At 32.3% G+C, this 20,765-nt stretch overlaps 1 protein-coding gene across 1 annotated transcript in view; it reads left to right on the top strand.

The window, feature by feature from the left end:
* The window catches only part of LOC144438768 (uncharacterized), a 17,280-nt gene extending 11,782 nt beyond the window's left edge, over positions 1–5,498 (top strand). The window contains exons 11-14 of the mRNA XM_078127928.1: positions 403–567; positions 1,606–1,673; positions 3,025–3,255; positions 3,679–5,498. Coding sequence (XP_077984054.1) covers positions 403–567; positions 1,606–1,673; positions 3,025–3,255; positions 3,679–3,733 — 519 coding nt within the window. The 3' untranslated portion in view covers positions 3,734–5,498. The remainder of the gene's footprint in view (positions 1–402; positions 568–1,605; positions 1,674–3,024; positions 3,256–3,678) is intronic.
* Positions 5,499–20,765: the final 15,267 nt, after the last annotated feature.

Genomic DNA, 20,765 nt, shown 5'->3' with positions numbered 1-20,765 from the left:
AATTTTTAGTCCAGTTAATACAACTCTGTCTGCCTGACTCACCCAATATAGAGCTCATATGTAACTGTTGTTGTTCACTACCCTTGTCTTTCTACTGTCCATCTTTGTCTCATTCTCTCAGTCTCTGTTTATGTCTCTCTCTATATGTCTTCCACTTTGTCCTCACCAGCCTTTCTCTCAATTCTCTGTCTCTCTATCGCTGTCATAGTGTTTTTCACTTTCTTCCATTCTTGCCTTGATCATCTAGTTCTATACATTCTAAAGTTGGATGAACAGTTTCCTGAAATCCATTATTTGGTGAAATTCTACGAAGATAAGTGAAGCTCTTTTATGTGAATAAAGATGGTCTGAGTTTAGAGTGTGAGAATGATTAAATAAGTATGTACTTTTTTTATGTGGCAGTATGTGGAGGAGGAGGAACTCTACCAAACTATAGATGAACCAGGCTACAAAGATTTCAGAGTTGAAGCTGATTTACATTACAAAGAAAGACAGAAGTGCTTTGAGAAAGCTGCAGAGGCATATCGCAGGAAACAGGGACACCTGGCTATCATGTACTCACAGCAGGTAAAGTGATCTTAGTGATGACGCCCTCTCTGTCAGAATTTAACCTTAGTGATGACACCCTCTTTGTCATTAATTTATCTTAGTGATGGCGCCCTCTGTCAGAATTTATCTTAGTGATGACGCCCTCTTTGTCATTAATTTATCTTAGTGATGGCGCCCTCTGTCAGAATTTATCTTAGTGATGACGCCCTCTTTGTCAGAATTTAATCTTAGTGATGGCACCCTCTTTGTCATTAATTTATCTTAGTGATGGCGCCCTCTGTCAGAATTTATCTTAGTGATGACGCCCTCTCTGTCAATATTTAACCTTAGTGATGGCGCCCTCTTTGTCATTAATTTATCTTAGTGATGGCGCCCTCTGTCAGAATTTATCTTAGTGATGAGGCCCTCTTTGTCAGATTTTAATCTTAGTGATGGTGACCTCTTGTGTTGAGATTGTGACCATGGGCGCATTCAATTTTGCACAATCATGAGTGTGATTAATCTGACAATATTTCAAGAAATGTGATTGTAAACAAAATGCTCAATCATCATCATGATCACTTACATGTAAAAGTTTCACACATTTCCTAGAATTTAAATGATTTTATAATATCAAAATGATTACAGTAATACAAATTACCAATCTGACTGAACACAATTTATTTACATAATGTTTTCTGTCATTTGTAACTTGCCATCAGCCACGCGCACACAACCCCTTGATGATATGTTGTCCGCCATCTTGTAATCATGTCAATCATTACTGTGATAACCAATCATGATTTTGATTGGTACTTATCAAACGCGAAATCATTATTGTGATTGATAAATCATGATTATGATTGTGCAAATCGAACTCACCCCATTACTTATACCTTTGCTTGTATTAAAGGTTACCTTTAGTCATAATAATTTTTTTCAAAAAGTGTTTAGTCTTTGATACCTATTTTCATTTTGGCAAATTCACAAATAGAAAGAGGCCCTGTATGCATGAAATGTTATAACACTTTCAAACCAACAGTCTTCATTCCTGCATTGTTCATCTAATTCCAACAGGGCCATATGCACACCGCCAAACTTTGGGAGGCAAATAAGAGAGCTTCAGAGAAGATATTTAGATACAAGTAAGTGTGTAATTTAAGTGGCTCAGCCAAGATGCTAAACGTTTTTCATAGTTTCCCTGTATATGTTCTTAAAATTGTTGTGTACTTAATAGTCTCGTCATTATTGCACAGTAGTGTAAGTCTGCAGTCATTCCAGAATACATCTTCTGCGACATGTATTTCATATTTTATATTTTGAAGAAAATGTTACAGTATTTCTTCTGTTTAGTTTAGGTATTACAGAACTTACAGTAATAGTAATAGTAATAGTAAAAAACAGTACACATTACTAAAGTGTCTACCACAATGAATGTCGTGGTCATAGCACTGTACAATGTTATTACCCCTGTCTTTAACATGAAGCACAATAGCACCGTATAACTTTCTCAACTCCCTGGGAAGCATACAATCCATTGCAACCTCTATTCAGTTCCCAATTATACAGATGCATTGACCGAGACCCAATCTAGGTTCAAATCTCCAGTCAGACTTTTAGCAACACAGCGGCCGTTTATGCTTCTTTAATTCCCAGCGGAGCATATGACTCATTGCATACTCTACAACTACATAGGATTAGCATTCACATTGCAACCTCTATCCTATCAGGTTCCAAATTGTACAGCCAGGTTGACCTCCTCAACTCCCTGGGGAGCATACTATCCATTGCAGCCTCTATAAGCGCATATGATTTAAGCATTCACATTACAAACTCTATCGTAACAGGTCCCCAATTTTACAGCTTGGTTGACTGGGGCACATTTGTGGTTCAAAGCTCTAGGCACAGAATTATAGCAACTTAGCAGCCCCTTTATATTTGAACTCTGTGGGGAGCATACAATTCATTGCAGCCTGTGTAAGCATGTAGGATGAAAGCATTCACATTGCACCCTCTATCCTATCACATCCTCAGTTGTACAGCTGGTTCTACTGAAGCATAATCCCAGTTCAAGTCTTGTACAAGGATTTAGCCATTCTAAAACGCACAGTAGCAGTGAGGCTCAAACTCACAGCCTGTACATTTCAATTCTACACTAACCATTGGACCATCATCTCTCAACCACGTTACAACTCTACAATCATCTGTTGTATCTAACACTGAGTGTCTAACCCCCCACAATGTGTTTAAGTCATACACACCTTATAACGCTGAAGCAGTTCAAAAAGATTTTTAGCTGAGCTGTTGATCTGTCTTGCTTGGCTGACGATCCTCATCAGAATAACAAATTCCCTAGTTGCAAATGACCACTAGGTGGCAGTATGATCTGTCTTGGTTGATGATCCTCATCAGAATGACAAATTCCATAGTTAGAGTCGACCACTAGATGGCAGTATGAACATTTTTGGTCATGTTAATGTCACTGTTTTCTTACAGGAACACAAATCTACTTGAACAGAACATTCTAGATTTACATGGTTTACATGTAGATGAAGCACTGGATGCACTAGAGTTGACCATTGCAGACAAAGAAGCAGAGAGAGTCACTCCTCATAGGAGATACCGAACACACCTAACGGTGGTCACAGGTCGTGGAACGCACAGCCAAGGGGGCAAGGCCAGACTCAGGCCAAAGGTCATTGATTGGCTGAAGAGGAAGGACTACCAGTAAGTAGAACTTACTAAATTTTGATAAATGCCTTTATAACAAAAGTTGTCTGAATTGATTATGAAGGCAGGAAAGGCATTTCAATGAATTTGTCCGGCCCATTAAAGTGGCCTTATATATGGATGAGGATTGGGTATTGATTTTGGATTTTGGATTTATAAAGTAATTTTATCATGGTGTAAATCTACTTGGAAAATCAATGTGAAACAACAATCACCGAGTCTGTGCTTGTAACTCTATACATTGCAAAATGCTAAATGACGTGTAAAAAGTTTGTTATTGTACATACACTAACAAACATTTTACATATTAATCTTTTGCAGTGTATCGCAATATATTATCTTGTACACTCTACGATAGAACTATACATTACAAAGATGTTTTTGCAACTTTTAACTTTTAAATTATTTTTTGATTTGTAGGTTTACTGAGCCATCTGCTGCAATGGTGAAAGTTTTACTGAAAGCTTCATATTAAACAGAGCCAAGATTTTTACAAAGAAGTTATATATACGTGATATAACTATACGAGTTGTTGACAGAGGAGATGTTAGACTCCTCAATTTTAGTATTACTCTATGTTTTAATATCAGGACTTCATCATTGAAGCAGGGATGTATTTATATATACTCATTCCCTGTGGAAGCAGATATTCTAACATTGATATTGTCATAAGACAAAGTAAGGCAGAATGGCAGTGCTGTAGTACAGAACTGTAACCTGGGTGAGTATAGCGCCCTCTAGTGGCACCTTTGTAAAGCCAAATGTCGTGATGCAAAATTAAACATGGCTGCCAAATTAACATGCAGTAGATTCTTATTAATATTATTGCACAATAGCAAAGAGAATGTACAGGATACCATGTATTTCATAGTGTTTCCTTTCAGTGTGAGATTATATATCCCTTTGTAAATATTCCATGTGTTGACATTGTCGGATGAAAGCATACAATGGTTTCATGCTGTTGTGACTTAAAATGAAAGTCTAACAGTGTTGAATGCCAAACCTTACCACTTCAATATGGCGTTTGGCAAACAGCGCCCTCTAGCAGAAGCTTATTTTGCATAACACCAGAGTTCACCTTGGAAGAAAGTCATTCATGTAAATTTACGCTCGATGAACAAATTTTGTTCAAGCATTCTGAGTTACTGACTTGATTTTCATAGTGCAGATGTGGTATGTGTGCGAGTTATAACACAACTGTAATTTCAAAGACAATCTATCTGTCGGAAGAATATATACACTCATGAAATTTGTACAAATGTCACCAACACTGTAGATGAAAATGTTAACACCAGGAGTCAATCTTTATTAGAAAAATGTATTTCATTATCTGGCCACTAGATGGCACTGTTTATATAGAGAGGTACATTTCTTACGACTGAAAGGAACCTGGTGATACATGGTTTCTTTGTATCTGTAGTATGTACATTTCACCTAACGGAAAGTGTTTTTTTTATTAACATGAATATTTTAGTCGTTTTGGTAACTGAATGTTGATTCCACAAGTCGGTGTTGATTGGAGTATATGTGTTTATCACAGCCTGACTTCTTTGTTTTGTATGTTTTTAAAAACGAATTGAAATTGAGAATCCGTATTTGTATAAATCGTCATCTCGTTTGAATTTCCGACTGAAATAAGTCAAATGTTTGCGATAGTCTGTATTTGATCCAACATTAAATGAAATATTGTAACTTTGATACAAACTACCTGCATTAATACCAAAATTTGTTGTACTGTTGCCAAATATGTTGTAATATGTAAATGAGGTCTTCAATATGCAAATTTGTATTATGTGTTTAATATAGAGATTTTGAAAATGATGTTGTCATGTAGTGAGTGAAGTAAAGCAAGTTTAAACAAACAGACAAACAAACCATTTTATCATTGTAAACCATAATACTGTCAAACTCATGCAGGTTGTTTTTTTTCATACTATTTTTTTTGACTATTCGAATAACTTTAAATTGAAAGGGGAAAAATGTTTTCAATGATACAACAGTGAGACTGATACACTGAGTTGTCAAAAACACTTACAAGTGTCTTTTCAGTTTGAATTAGCAGTTGTTTGCCGTAGCACGACATTTAGTACCAAAAATAACAGACTCATTACAAACAGAATGTGTAGATCTATAACATCAATAGCATATACAGTGTAGTTCATATACTTTGATATGTCTATTTGGACAGAACAAACACTTGACTACTTGTAATGCAAACAATTTGTGCTGTCAGTGGCAAATTTGACTATTTCAAGAAATGGGGGGGGGGGGGGGCAAAGCAAAGATTTACTAGAAATTTACAATGATAGGAGAGGAGGATGTTAATGGGTAAGTGTAACCCTGTTGAACGAAATATTACAAGTGCCTGTGAGTTCAGAAAGCCTTTAAACTTTACTTCATTTAGGATATAGTTGTATGTAATATATGACATGCCTATCAGCTAGTACATGGTGTTCATGCTCATTCAGTTATGTCAACCCAAAGACTCGACAGAAATTTCCAACTATGAGAATGCAAATAAGTGGGGAATATCCCTAGTCACAATGAATACAGCAAACTGTAGTGTTGGCAATCCATCTCATAATCACAGGCACTTGTAGTACTTTGTTCAAATGGGTACAATTCAGTTGGTCCAACCTCTTAGCTAATATGTAAATTATGGTAATGAATTAACACCCCCACCCCACCCCCCAGGAGATGTGATAAGATCAACAGCCTAATTTCACAGATTCCTATGTTTACTGTATCTCAGCCTTGGCTGTTCTAGTAAGTAGCATTAGGAGGCCTAAAAACCAATCCTCGGGGCAATCAACAGCTTCTGTACTTTACACAAACTTGCAAGGTACGCTAACTGCCAAACAAACTCAGTATTTGTTATCATCAACTCTATGATTGTGACATCCAATGTGCCCCAATTAATTTACACCACTTGTTGCTGTTATTATTAGAATATTAACTCATCTACTACATACAAATGGTTATTTTTACTGTGCTAGGCCAGCTCAGATTTTGTCTTCAGAAAACAGTTTTTGTTTTTTGTTTAGTGCAGAGAGTAATTCCAAATAACAATATGCACTAAGGTAAACTTATTGTAGAAGAATTAGGTATAGGTTATTCTTAAAGGAAAATATTGTGTGTTTTTAAAATGAGAAAAAGATATATATATAGTTTGAATTGTGAATATTAAGGAGAATATATTATGTTCTGTGAAATAAATATTTAGTTTACGTCGTAGAAGTGTAAATTTAAGTTTAGACATAACCACCATCTAAATCATAGAATGGCTTTGATGACAGTAGTGGATGTAACCAGTACTGGGGTCTCCCGTGAACACTTGATTAGAATCTAGTCATGGTTTCCATGGCAATGATTCTGGTTAATGTACTCACACGGTATCACTTTCTGATTTTTTCCCAAAAGATTATATTTTCAACTCAAATTTTGCAGCCATCAAAACTGAAAGCACTTCTTAAACTGTTTTCAAGTTTTTGAACAAATTGAACATTTCTCAACTAAACAGATGAAATGATCTCTCTCCCATGTGAAAACTTTCAGTTTACCAAAAACAGTGGTATTGAAATGTCATGATTTCAACTCATCAGTACACATTTACAATATGTCACAACTCCTAATAAACAAATGTTCAGCATGATATTTGCATATTGAATCAGTGCACACCTGTCATAGATATATATATATAGGTTTTATTTCCTATCTTTGGAGAAAATCAGTTGAAAAAGTACTAGAATCTGAAAATATTTTGAAATAATAATTTTCTTTGCTTATCTTTCTGCTCTGACTTTTAATCACAATAAACATTTGACATTGAAGACTGTTCATGGTTTTAATGTATCTGATTGGCTGTGGCATAGTCATGTGATATGCAAATTATGATTGTATTTACATAAATATTGCAAAATGAAATGATAAAATGTAATTTTAATCTTATAAAGAAAAACAAGAATAGAATTCTCAGTACATTATTTTTCAAATTGGATCCTTGATTTCTGTCAGTGAATGCACAATTAACTAAGAGAAACAAATGTAAAATTTACATCTGGTTAGGGGTTCAATTCCCTTACTGAGCTTAACCTTGGCCCCCTAGTTTGATAATGAATATATGTCACCCACTGCGGCCTCAGAGTCTTACATGATCTTACATATATATATGAAATAAAACTGAACTATGTACTATAAAATAACAAACCTTCAGCATGATGGTTACTTTATTTGAGGGTTGTTTAGAGATCTTTTAATTATAAATCTCATTGTTACTTATAATTGCCTGTGGTTGAGGCCCGGCAATGTTTGGAATTATATGTGATTGTCTTTACTTTTATTATCCCAGACTGGTTTTAATTTTACATAGCCATTGATAGCCCGAGATGATGCCTGTCTGTAAAATCAGGATATACCAAAATTTATAATCATTTGTATTTTGTCTACAAAATTATTCTGAGAAATAAAGTTTACATCTAACAAAATATAGTGCATTTGTTTTCTCCTTTTTTGTCTGGTGTTACAGATTATATGTTATAATAAGCATTATGGTAATGGAAGTCTTCTTTGAGTATGTGTTATGGGGAGGGAAGAATGCAATTATATATGTATGTATCTGTCTGTCTGTTTGTCTGTCTGTCTGTCTATGTATAATGTATGTATGTATGTATGTATGTATGTATGTATGTATGTATGTAAGTGTGTGTGTGTGTGTGTGTATGTATATATGTATGTATGTATGTATGTATGTATGTATGTATGTATGTATGTATGCATGTATGTATGTAAGTGTGTGTGTGTGTGTATGTATGTATGTATGTATGTATGTATGTATGTATGTATGTATGTATGCTTGCTTGCTTGCTTGCTTGCTTGGTTGATTGGTTGGTTGGTTGGTTGGTCATATGATGAATTGACAGCGTGAGTGATAGTTGTCCACGTTATGGTTGTAATATAACCACTGTCCATGAGATGAGTAGTTGTTCAGGTTGGGTGGCCAGGTGATTAATACTAGTAGTCAAACTTACATTACGTTTTCTGTTACATCTTAGTCGTTGATTGAATAGATAGAGGGTGGTTTGAATAAATTAATTCTGTCGTTCCCCCCCCCCCCCACCAACCATGTGGTATTATTTTACTTGCCATAGTTATTCTAAAGTTAACTTAAGACCTGGCAGTCAGGGCCTAATACATTTCATTTCTCTTTATATTGTACTGTATCGATGACAGATTTACAATGCCAACCACTGTACAATGACAGACAGTTCTAACAACGACAACGTATTGACAATGTAAACTGAATAAAGCTAACATTTGCACAACTTCTCACCTACACGTACATGTACATCTATATATCACATCAGTTTACTTTTCGAACGTATAATCAATGAACAAAATTCTCTTTAAACTGCGATGACATTTTTTGTGGTTTTTGCATGACACTGTAAACGTTCTCACTTCTCTTTGCAGAAGCATAACTTTTGTATATCATCATAACACCGGAATAGTACATTTTTTTTATATTTGCCAAATTTAGTGTAATATGTCTTAGGTGCATAACACATACATAGCTTGTATTTTCTTTTTATAGTGACTTTCTAGCTAGTACCACATAATATTAAGCCAGACTAGAGCTATTCCATGTGTTCAACTTAAAGTGCAGGCCAAACATTCCAAGAATGAACACTAGAGGGCCAAACAGACATGTTGAAATACATGAACTTGAGAAACCGGAAAGTATTACTAAAAAACCCAGGTAAAGGCCATATCGGTGAAAGTTGAATACAATAAGTGGTAATAATCAATAGTCAAACACCTTATTAATAATTACAAGTCACATGTTGCTTTAGAGAAATTTTCATTAAAGTTATAGACCTTTCTCATGATATTTTTTGGGTAAATGGCCTATAGGGTTCTGCTAAAATTCCAGTCTTATTTCCTCTGTGAAGTGCATATGGAACAAGCAAAAAAATACATGCTGCTTCAGAGTTTTAATACAAGTACATCACTGTACATATGCCTGTATATTAACTTCTAGGACTTTGAAGGTCAAATTCAGTAAGGAAGCCTTCAGTAATTACAAGGGGATGGGCCAGGGGAATTGAGGATGAGGTCACTTTTACAAATTGGTTCTCGCCGCTGCAGCGCAAAACTTTCACTAATTCATCTTTCTCAATACCTACTTGATGAAATTGATAAAGGGAATCCATTTCTAAGTCTATTTATAGATTTTTCTAAAGCCTTTGATATGATAAATCATAATATCTTGCTTGCCAAATTGGAATACTATGGAATCAGAGGGTTGCCTCTACAATGGATGCAAAACTATCTTTCATCTAGAGGACAGTTTGTTGACATCAATGGTGTTAAGTCACAGAAAAGGAGTGTAGTTTGTGGTGTCCCACAAGGCTTAATTTTAGGCCCAACATTATTTTTAATTTACATAAACGATATCCCGTCATTATCAAGTGTTTTTGATTTTAGATTGCACGCAGACGATTCTAATTTATTCCATACCGTTAGAAATAGAACCAATGTAATTGATCTAAATGGAGTAAATGATGATTTTCAAAATGTAGTCGACTGGTGTGATGCAAACAGACTGACTATCAATGCAACAAAGACAAATTTTACAATAGTGAAAAGTAACAGAAAAGATATAGAGTGTATTGGATCACTTCTTTTAAAGCACAATGTCATCAGTAGAGCTAATAGTGTGACTTTCGTTGGTGTGGTTTTGGACCAAAATCTTTCCTGGAAGCAACATATTGCAGAGGTGCGGACAAAAATTAGTAGATTAACAGATGTGTTTCTAAAACTAAACTAACTTAAGGAGGATTATTCCATTTTAATATATCTTCGACAATCAACATTCTACCAACAAATTATTTTATTCTATTCCCATCATACACTGCAATAGAACAAAGTCATTTGTTTACAAATTTTACTATGGAGTATTATTCCATTTTAATATAGGTTGGACAATCACCATTCTAACAACAAATTATTCTATTCTGTTCCCATCATACACTGCAATAGAACAAAGATATTTGTTTACAAATGTTACTCAGGAGAAGGATTATTCCATTTTAATACAGGTAGGAAAATCACCATTCTACCACCAAATTATTTTATTCTATTCCCATCATACACTGCAATACAACAAAGTTCTTTGTTTACAATTTTACAAAGAAGGATTATTCCATTTTAATATAGGTAGGACAATCTCCATTCTACCATCAAATTATTCTATTCTATTCCCATATTACACTGCACTAGAACAAAGTCAGTTGTTTACAAAAGTTACTTTAGAGACGGATTATTCCATTTCAATAGAGGTTGAACAATCACCATTCTACTAACAAATTAATTATTCCATTCTATTCCCATCATACACTGCAATAAAAAAATTAATTGTTTACAAATTTTACAATATGAAGGATTATTCCATTTCATCATAGGTTGGACAATCCCAAATTCTAGCAATACAATACTCTACTCTATTCCCATCATACATTGCAATAGAATAAAGTTATTTGTTTACAAATGTTACTAAAGAGAAGGATTATTCCATTTAATTATAGGTTGGACAATCACCATTTTACCATCAAATTATTCTATTATATTCCCACCATGCAATGTAATAGAACAAAGTCAGTTGTTTACAAATGTTACTAAGGAGTATTATTCCATTTTGATATAGGTTGGACAATCACCATTCTACCATCAAATTATTCTATTCTATTCCCACCATGCAATGCAATAGAACAAAGTCAGTTGTTTACAAATGTTAGTAAGGAGTATTATTCCATTTTGATATAGGTTGGACAATCACCATTCTAACATCAAATTATTCTATTCTATTCCCACCATGCAATGCAATAGAATAAAGTCACTTATTTACAAATGTTACTAAGGAATATTATTCCATTTTGACATAGGTTGGACAATCACCATTCTACCATCAAATTATTCTATTCTATTCCCACCATGCAATGCAATAGAACAAAGTCAGTTGTTTACAAATGTTTCTAAGGAGTATTATTCCATTTTGATATAGGTTGGACAATCACCATTCTACCATCAAATTATTCTATTATATTCCCACCATGCAATGTAATAAAACAAAGTCAGTTGTTTACAAATGTTACTAAGGAGTATTATTCCATTTTGATATAGGTTGGACAATCACCATTCTAACATCAAATTATTCTATTCTGTTCCCATCATACACTGCAATAGAACAAAGTTATTTGTATACAAATGTTACTCAGGAGAAGGATTATTCCATTTTAATATAGGTTGGATAATCACCATTCTACCATAAAATTATTCTATTCTATTCCCATCATACACTGCAATAAAACAAAGTTATTTGTTTACAAATTTTTACCACAGAGAAGGATTATTCTATTTCAATATAGGTTGGATAATCACCATTCTACCATAAAATTATTCTATTGTATTCCCACAATGCAATGCAATAGAACAAAGTCACTTGTTTACAAATGTTACTAAGGAGTATTACTCCATTTTAATATAGGTTGGACAATCACCATTCTACCATCAAATTATTCTATTCTATTCCCACCATGCAATGCAATAGAACAAAGTCACTTGTTTACAAATTTTTACCACAGAGAAGGATTATTCTATTTCATTATAGGTTGGATAATTACCATTCTACCAACAAATTATTCTATTCTATTCCCACCATGCAATGCAATAGAACAAAGTCAGTTGTTTACAAATGTTACTAAGGAGTATTATTCCATTTTGATATAGGTTGGATAATCATCACTCTACCATCAAATTATTCTATTCTATTCCCACCATGCCATGCAATAGAACAAAGTCACTTGTTTACAAATGTTACTAAGGAGTATTATTCCATTTTGATATAAGTTGGACAATCACCATTCTACCAACAAATTATTCTATTCTATTCCCACCATGCAATGAAATAGAACAAAGTCACTTGTTTACAAATGTTACTAAGGAGTATTATTCCATTGTAATATAGGTTGGACAATCACCATTCTACCATCAAATTATTCTATTCTATTCCCACCATGCCATGCAATAGAACAAAGTCACTTGTTTACAAATTTTTACCACAGAGAAGGATTATTCTATTTCATTATAGGTTGGATAATTACCATTCTACCAACAAATTATTCTATTCTATTCCCACCATGCAATGCAATAGAACAAAGTCAGTTGTTTACAAATGTTACTAAGGAGTATTATTCCATTTTGATATAAGTTGGACAATCACCATTCTACCATCAAATTATTCTATTCTATTCCCACCATGCAATGCAATAGAACAAAGTCACTTGTTTACAAATGTTACTAAGGAGTATTATTCCATTTTGATATAAGTTGGACAATCACCATTCTACCATCAAATTATTCTATTCAATTCCCACCATGCAATGTAATAGAACAAAGTCAGTTGTTTACAAATGTTACTAAGGAGTATTATTCCATTTTAATACAGGTTGGACAATCACCATTCTACCATCAAATTATTAAATTCTATTCCCACAATGCAATGCAATAGAACAAATTCAGTTGTTTACAAATGTTACTAAGGAGTATTATTCCATTTTGATATAGGTTGGACAATCACCATTCTACCTTCAAATTATTCTATTCTATTCCCATCATGCAATGCAACAGAACAAAGTCAGTTGTTTACAAATGTTACTAAGGAGTATTATTCCATTTTAATATAGGTTGGACAATCACCATTCTACCATCAAATTATTCTATTCTATTCCCAAAATGCAATGCAATAGAACAAATTCAGTTGTTTACAAATGTTACTAAGGAGTATTATTCCATTTTGATATAGGTTTGACAATCACCATTCTACCATCAAATTATTCTATTCTATTCCCATCATGCAATACAACAGAACAAAGTCAGTTGTTTACAAATGTTACTAAGGAGAATTATGCCATTTTAATATAGGTTGGACAATCACCATTCTACCATCAAATTATTCTATTCTATTCCCACCATGCAATGCAATAGAACAAAGTCACTTGTTTACAAATGTTACTAAGGAGTATTATTCCATTTTGATATAGGTTGGACAATCACAATTCTAACATCAAATTATTCTATTCTATTCCCATCATACACTGCAATAGAACAAACTCATTTGTTTACAAAATTTACTTTAGAGAAGGATTATTCCATTTCAATAGAGGTTGAACAATCACCATTCTACTAACAAATTAATTATTCTATTCTATTCCCATCATACACCGCAATACAAAAAATTATTTGTTTACAAATTTTACAATATGAAGGATTATTCTATTTCATCATAGGTTGGACAATCCCAATTCTAGCAATACATTACTCTACTCTATTCCCATCATACATTGCAATAGAATAAAGTTATTTGTTTACAAATGTTATTATAGAGAAGGATTATTCCATTTAATTATAGGTTGGACAATCACCATTCTACCATCAAATTATTCTATTATATTCCCACCATGCAATGTAATAGAACAAAGTCAGTTGTTTACAAATGTTACTAAGGAGTATTATTCCATTTTGATATAGGTTGGACAATCACCATTCTACCATCAAATTATTCTATTCTATTCCCACCATGCAATGTAATAGAACAAAGTCAGTTGTTTACAAATGTTACTAAGGAGTATTATTCCATTTTAATATAGGTTGGATAATCATCATTCTACCATCAAATTATTCTATTCTATTCCCACCATGCAATGCAATAGAACAAAGTTATTTGTTTACAAATTTTTACCACAGAGAAGGATTATTCTATTTCAATATAGGTTGGATAATTACCATTCTACCAACAAATTATTCTATTCTATTCCCACCATGCAATGCAATAGAACAAAGTCAGTTGTTTACAAATGTTACTAAGGAGTATTATTCCATTTTAATATAGGTTGGATAATCACCATCCTACCATCAAATTATTCTATTCTATTCCCACCATGCAATGCAATAGAACAAAGTTATTTGTTTACAAATTTTTACCACAGAGAAGGATTATTCTATTTCAATATAGGTTGAATAATTACCATTCTACCAACAAATTATTGTATTCTATTCCCACCATGCAATGCAATAGAACAAAGTCAGTTGTTTACAAATGTTACTAAGGAGTATTATTCCATTTTAATATAGGTTGGATAATCACCATTCTACCATCAAATTATTCTATTCTATTCCCACCATGCAATGCAATAGAACAAAGTTATTTGTTTACAAATTTTTACCACAGAGAAGGATTATTCTATTTCAATATAGGTTGGATAATTACCATTCTACCAACAAATTATTCTATTCTATTCCCATCATACAATGCAATAGATCAAAGTCACTTGTTTACAAATGTTACTGCAATAGAACAAAGTCAGTTGTTTATAAATGTTACGAAGGAGTATTATTCCATTTTAATATAGGTTGGACAATCACCATTCTACCATCAAATTATTCTATTCTATTCCCACCATGCAATGCAATATAACAAAGTTATTCATTTACAAATTTTTACCACAGAGAAGGATTATTCTATTTCATTATAGGTTGGATAATTACCGTTCTACCAACAAATTATTCTATTATATTCCCTCCATGCAATGCAATAGAACAAAGTAGGTTGTTTACAAATGTTACTAAGGAGTATTATTCCATTTTGATATAGGTTGGACAATCACAATTGTAACATCAAATTATTCTATTCTATTCCCATCATGCAATGTAATAGAACAAAGTCACTTATTTACAAATGTTACTAATGAGTATTATTCCATTTTAATACAGGTTGGATGATCATAATTCTAACATCAAATTATTCTATTCTATTCCCACCATGCAATGCAATAGAACAAAGTCAGTTGTTTACAAATGTCACTAAGGAGTATTATTCCATTTTGATATAGGTTGGACAATCACAATTCTACCATCAAATTATTCTATTCTATTCCCACCATGCAATGAAATAGAACAAAGTCAGTTGTTTACAAATGTTACTAAGGAGTATTATTCCATTTTGATATAGGTTGGACAATCACAATTGTAACATCAAATTATTCTATTCTATTCCCATCATGCAATGTAATAGAACAAAGTCACTTATTTACAAATGTTACTAATGAGTATTATTCCATTTTAATACAGGTTGGATGATCATAATTCTAACATCAAATTATTCTATTCTATTCACATCATACAATGCAATAGAACAAAGTCATTTGTTTACAAATTGTACAAAGTGGAGGAATAATTCCGATACATTGTATGTTGGACAATCACCATTCTACCAACAAATTATTGTATTCTATTCCCACCCTGCAATGCAATAGGACATAGTTCTTTGTTTACAAAAGTTACTTTAGAGACGGATTATTCCATTTCAAAAAATATTGGACAATCACCAGTCTACCAAGAAATTATTCTATTCTATTCCCACCATGCAATGCAATAGAACAAAGTCACTTGTAAACAAATGTTACTAAGGTGTATTATTCCTCTTTAATATATGTTGGATAATCACCATTCTACCATCAAATTATTCTATTCTATTCCCACCATGCAATGCAATAGAACAAAGTCATTTGTTTACAAATGTTACTAAGGGGTATTATTCCATTTTAATATAGGTAGGATAATCACCATTCTACCATCAAATTATTCTATTCTATTCCCACCATGCAATGCAATAGAACAAAGTTATTTGTTTACAAATTTTTACCACAGAGAAGGATTATTCTATTTCAATATAGGTTGGATAATTACCATTCTACCAACAAATTATTCTATTCTATTCCCATCATACAATGCAATAGATCAAAGTCACTTGTTTACAAATGTTACTCAGGAGTATTATTCCATTTTGATATAGGTTGGACAATCACCATTCTACCATCAAATTATTCTATTCTATTCCCACCATGCAATGCAATAGAACAAAGTTATTCGTTTACAAATTTTTACCACAGAGAAGGATTATTCTATTTCATTATAGGTTGGATAATTACCGTTCTACCAACAAATTATTCTATTATATTCCCTCCATGCAATGCAATAGAACAAAGTAGGTTGTTTACAAATGTTACTAAGGAGTATTATTCCATTTTGATATAGGTTGGACAATCACAATTGTAACATCAAATTATTCTATTCTATTCCCATCATGCAATGTAATAGAACAAAGTCACTTATTTACAAATGTTACTAAGGAGTATTATTCCATTTTAATACAGGTTGGATGATCATAATTCTAACATCAAATTATTCTATTCTATTCCCACCATGCAATGCAATAGAACAAAGTCAGTTGTTTACAAATGTCACTAAGGAGTATTATTCCATTTTGATACAGGTTGGACAATCACAATTCTACCATCAAATTATTCTATTCTATTCCCACCATGCAATGAAATAGAACAAAGTCAGTTGTTTACAAATGTTACTAAGGAGTATTATTCCATTTTGATATAGGTTGGACAATCACAATTGTAACATCAAATTATTCTATTCTATTCCCATCATGCAATGCAATAGAACAAAGTCACTTATTTACAAATGTTACTAATGAGTATTATTCCATTTTAATACAGGTTGGATGATCATAATTCTAACATCAAATTATTCTATTCTATTCACATCATACAATGCAATAGATCAAAGTCACTTGTTTACAAATGTTACTAAGGAGTATTATTCCATTTTGATATAGGTTGGACAATCACCATTCTACCATCAAATTATTCTATTCTATTCCCACCATGCAATGCAATAGAACAAAGTTATTCGTTTACAAATTTTTACCACAGAGAAGGATTATTCTATTTCATTATAGGTTGGATAATTACCGTTCTACCAACAAATTATTCTATTATATTCCCTCCATGCAATGCAATAGAACAAAGTAGGTTGTTTACAAATGTTACTAAGGAGTATTATTCCATTTTGATATAGGTTGGACAATCACAATTGTAACATCAAATTATTCTATTCTATTCCCATCATGCAATGTAATAGAACAAAGTCACTTATTTACAAATGTTACTAAGGAGTATTATTCCATTTTAATACAGGTTGGATGATCATAATTCTAACATCAAATTATTCTATTCTATTCCCACCATGCAATGCAATAGAACAAAGTCAGTTGTTTACAAATGTCACTAAGGAGTATTATTCCATTTTGATATAGGTTGGACAATCACAATTCTACCATCAAATTATTCTATTCTATTCCCACCATGCAATGAAATAGAACAAAGTCAGTTGTTTACAAATGTTACTAAGGAGTATTATTCCATTTTGATATAGGTTGGACAATCACAATTGTAACATCAAATTATTCTATTCTATTCCCATCATGCAATGTAATAGAACAAAGTCACTTATTTACAAATGTTACTAATGAGTATTATTCCATTTTAATACAGGTTGGATGATCATAATTCTAACATCAAATTATTCTATTCTATTCACATCATACAATGCAATAGAACAAAGTCATTTGTTTACAAATTGTACAAAGTGGAGGAATAATTCCGATACATTGTATGTTGGACAATCACCATTCTACCAACAAATTATTGTATTCTATTCCCACCCTGCAATGCAATAGGACATAGTTCTTTGTTTACAAAAGTTACTTTAGAGACGGATTATTCCATTTCAAAAAATATTGGACAATCACCAGTCTACCAACAAATTATTCTATTCTATTCCCACCATGCAATTCAATAGAACAAAGTCACTTGTAAACAAATGTTACTAAGGTGTATTATTCCTCTTTAATATATGTTGGATAATCACCATTCTACCAACAAATTATTGTATTCTATTCCCACCCTGCAATGCAATAGGACATAGTTCTTTGTTTACAAAAGTTACTTTAGAGACGGATTATTCCATTTCAAAAAATATTGGACAATCACCAGTCTACCAACAAATTATTCTATTCTATTCCCACCATGCAATGCAATAGAACAAAGTCACTTGTTTACAAATGTTACTAAGGGGTATTATTCCATTTTGATATAGGTTTGACAATCACCATTCTACCATCAAATTGTTCTATTCTATTCCCACCATGCAATGCAATAGAACAAAGTCACTTGTTTACAAATGTTACTAATGGGTATTATTCCATTTTGATATAGGTTTGACAATCACCATTCTACCATCAAATTATTCTATTCTATTCCCACCATGTAATGCAATAGAACAAAGTCAGTTGTTTACAAATGTTACTAAGGAGTATTATTCCATTTTAATATAGGTTGGACAATCACCATTCTACCATCAAATTATTCTATTCTATTCCCACCATGCCATGCAATAGAACAAAGTCAGTTGTTTACAAATGTTACTAAGGAGTATTATTCCATTTTAATATAGGTTGGACAATCACAATTCTACCATCAAATTATTCTATTCAATTCCCACCATGCAATGCAATAGAACAAAGTCAGTTGTTTACAAATGTTACTGAGGAGTATTATTCCATTTTGATATAGGTTGGACAATCACAATTCTAACATCAAATTATTCTATTCTATTCCCATCATACACTGCAATAGAACAAACTCATTTGTTTACAAAATTTACTTTAGAGAAGGATTATTCCATTTCAATAGAGGTTGAACAATCACCATTCTACTAACAAATTAATTATTCTATTCTATTCCCATCATACACCGCAATACAAAAAATTATTTGTTTACAAATTTTACAATATGAAGAATTATTCTATTTCATTATAGGTTGGACAATCCCAATTCTAGCAATACATTACTCTACTCTATTCCCATCATACATTGCAATAGAATAAAGTTAATTGTTTACAAATGTTACTATAGAGAAGGATTATTCCATTTAATTATAGGTTGGACAATCACCATTCTACCATCAAGTTATTCTATTATATTTCCACCATGCAATGTAATAGAACAAAGTCAGTTGTTTGCAAATGTTACTAAGGAGTATTATTCCATTTTGATATAGGTTGGACAATCACCATTCTACCATCAAATTATTCTATTCTATTCCCACCATGCAATGCAATAGAACAAAGTCAGTTGTTTACAAATGTTACTAAGGAGTATTATTCCATTTTAATACAGGTTGGATAATCACCATTCTACCATCAAATTATTCTATTCTATTCCCACCATGTAATGCAATAGAACAAAGTTATTTGTTTACAAATTTTTACCACAGAGAAGGATTATTCTATTTCAATATAGGTTGGATAATTACCATTCTACCAACAAATTATTCTATTCTATTCCCACCATGCAATGCAATAGAACAAAGTTACTTGTTTACAAATGTTATAGGTTGGACAATCACCACTCTGCCATCAAATTATTCTATTCTATTCCCACCATGCAATGCAATAGAACAAAGTTATTTGTTTACAAATGTTACTAAGGAGTATTATTCCATTTTGATACACTTGTTTACAAATGTTACTAAGGAGTATTATTCCAATTTATTATAGGTTGGACAATCACCATTCTACCATCAAATTATTAAATTCTATTCCCACAATGCAATGCAATAGAACAAATTCAGTTGTTTACAAATGTTACTAAGGAGTATTATTCCATTTTGATATAGGTTGGACAATCACCATTCTACCTTCAAATTATTCTATTCTATTCCCATCATGCAATGCAACAGAACAAAGTCAGTTGTTTACAAATGTTACTAAGGAGTATTATTCCATTTTAATATAGGTTGGACAATCACCATTCTACCATCAAATTATTCTATTCTATTCCCACAATGCAATGCAATAGAACAAATTCAGTTGTTTACAAATGTTAGTAAGGAGTATTATTCCATTTTGATATAGGTTGGACAATCACCATTCTACCATCAAATTATTCTATTCTATTCCCATCATGCAATGCAACAGAACAAAGTCACTTGTTTACAAATGTTACTAAGGAGTATTATTCCATTTTGATATAGGTTTGACAATCACAATTCTAACATCAAATTATTCTATTCTATTCCCATCATACACTGCAATAGAACAAACTCATTTGTTTACAAAATTTACTTTAGAGAAGGATTATTCCATTTCAATAGAGGTTGAACAATCACCATTCTACTAACAAATTAATTATTCTATTCTATTCCCATCATACACCGCAATACAAAAAATTATTTGTTTACAAATTTTACAATATGAAGGATTATTCTATTTCATCATAGGTTGGACAATCCCAATTCTAGCAATACATTACTCTACTCTATTCCCATCATACATTGCAATAGAATAAAGTTATTTGTTTACAAATGTTATTATAGAGAAGGATTATTCCATTTAATTATAGGTTGGACAATCACCATTCTACCATCAAATTATTCTATTATATTCCCACCATGCAATGTAATAGAACAAAGTCAGTTGTTTACAAATGTTACTAAGGAGTATTATTCCATTTTAATATAGGTTGGATAATCATCAT

The sequence above is a fragment of the Glandiceps talaboti genome, chromosome 8 (genome assembly GCF_964340395.1).
Source record: "Glandiceps talaboti chromosome 8, keGlaTala1.1, whole genome shotgun sequence".
In the NCBI taxonomy this organism is placed as follows: domain Eukaryota; kingdom Metazoa; phylum Hemichordata; class Enteropneusta; family Spengelidae; genus Glandiceps; species Glandiceps talaboti.
This window is presented reverse-complemented; position numbering and strand designations above follow the sequence as displayed.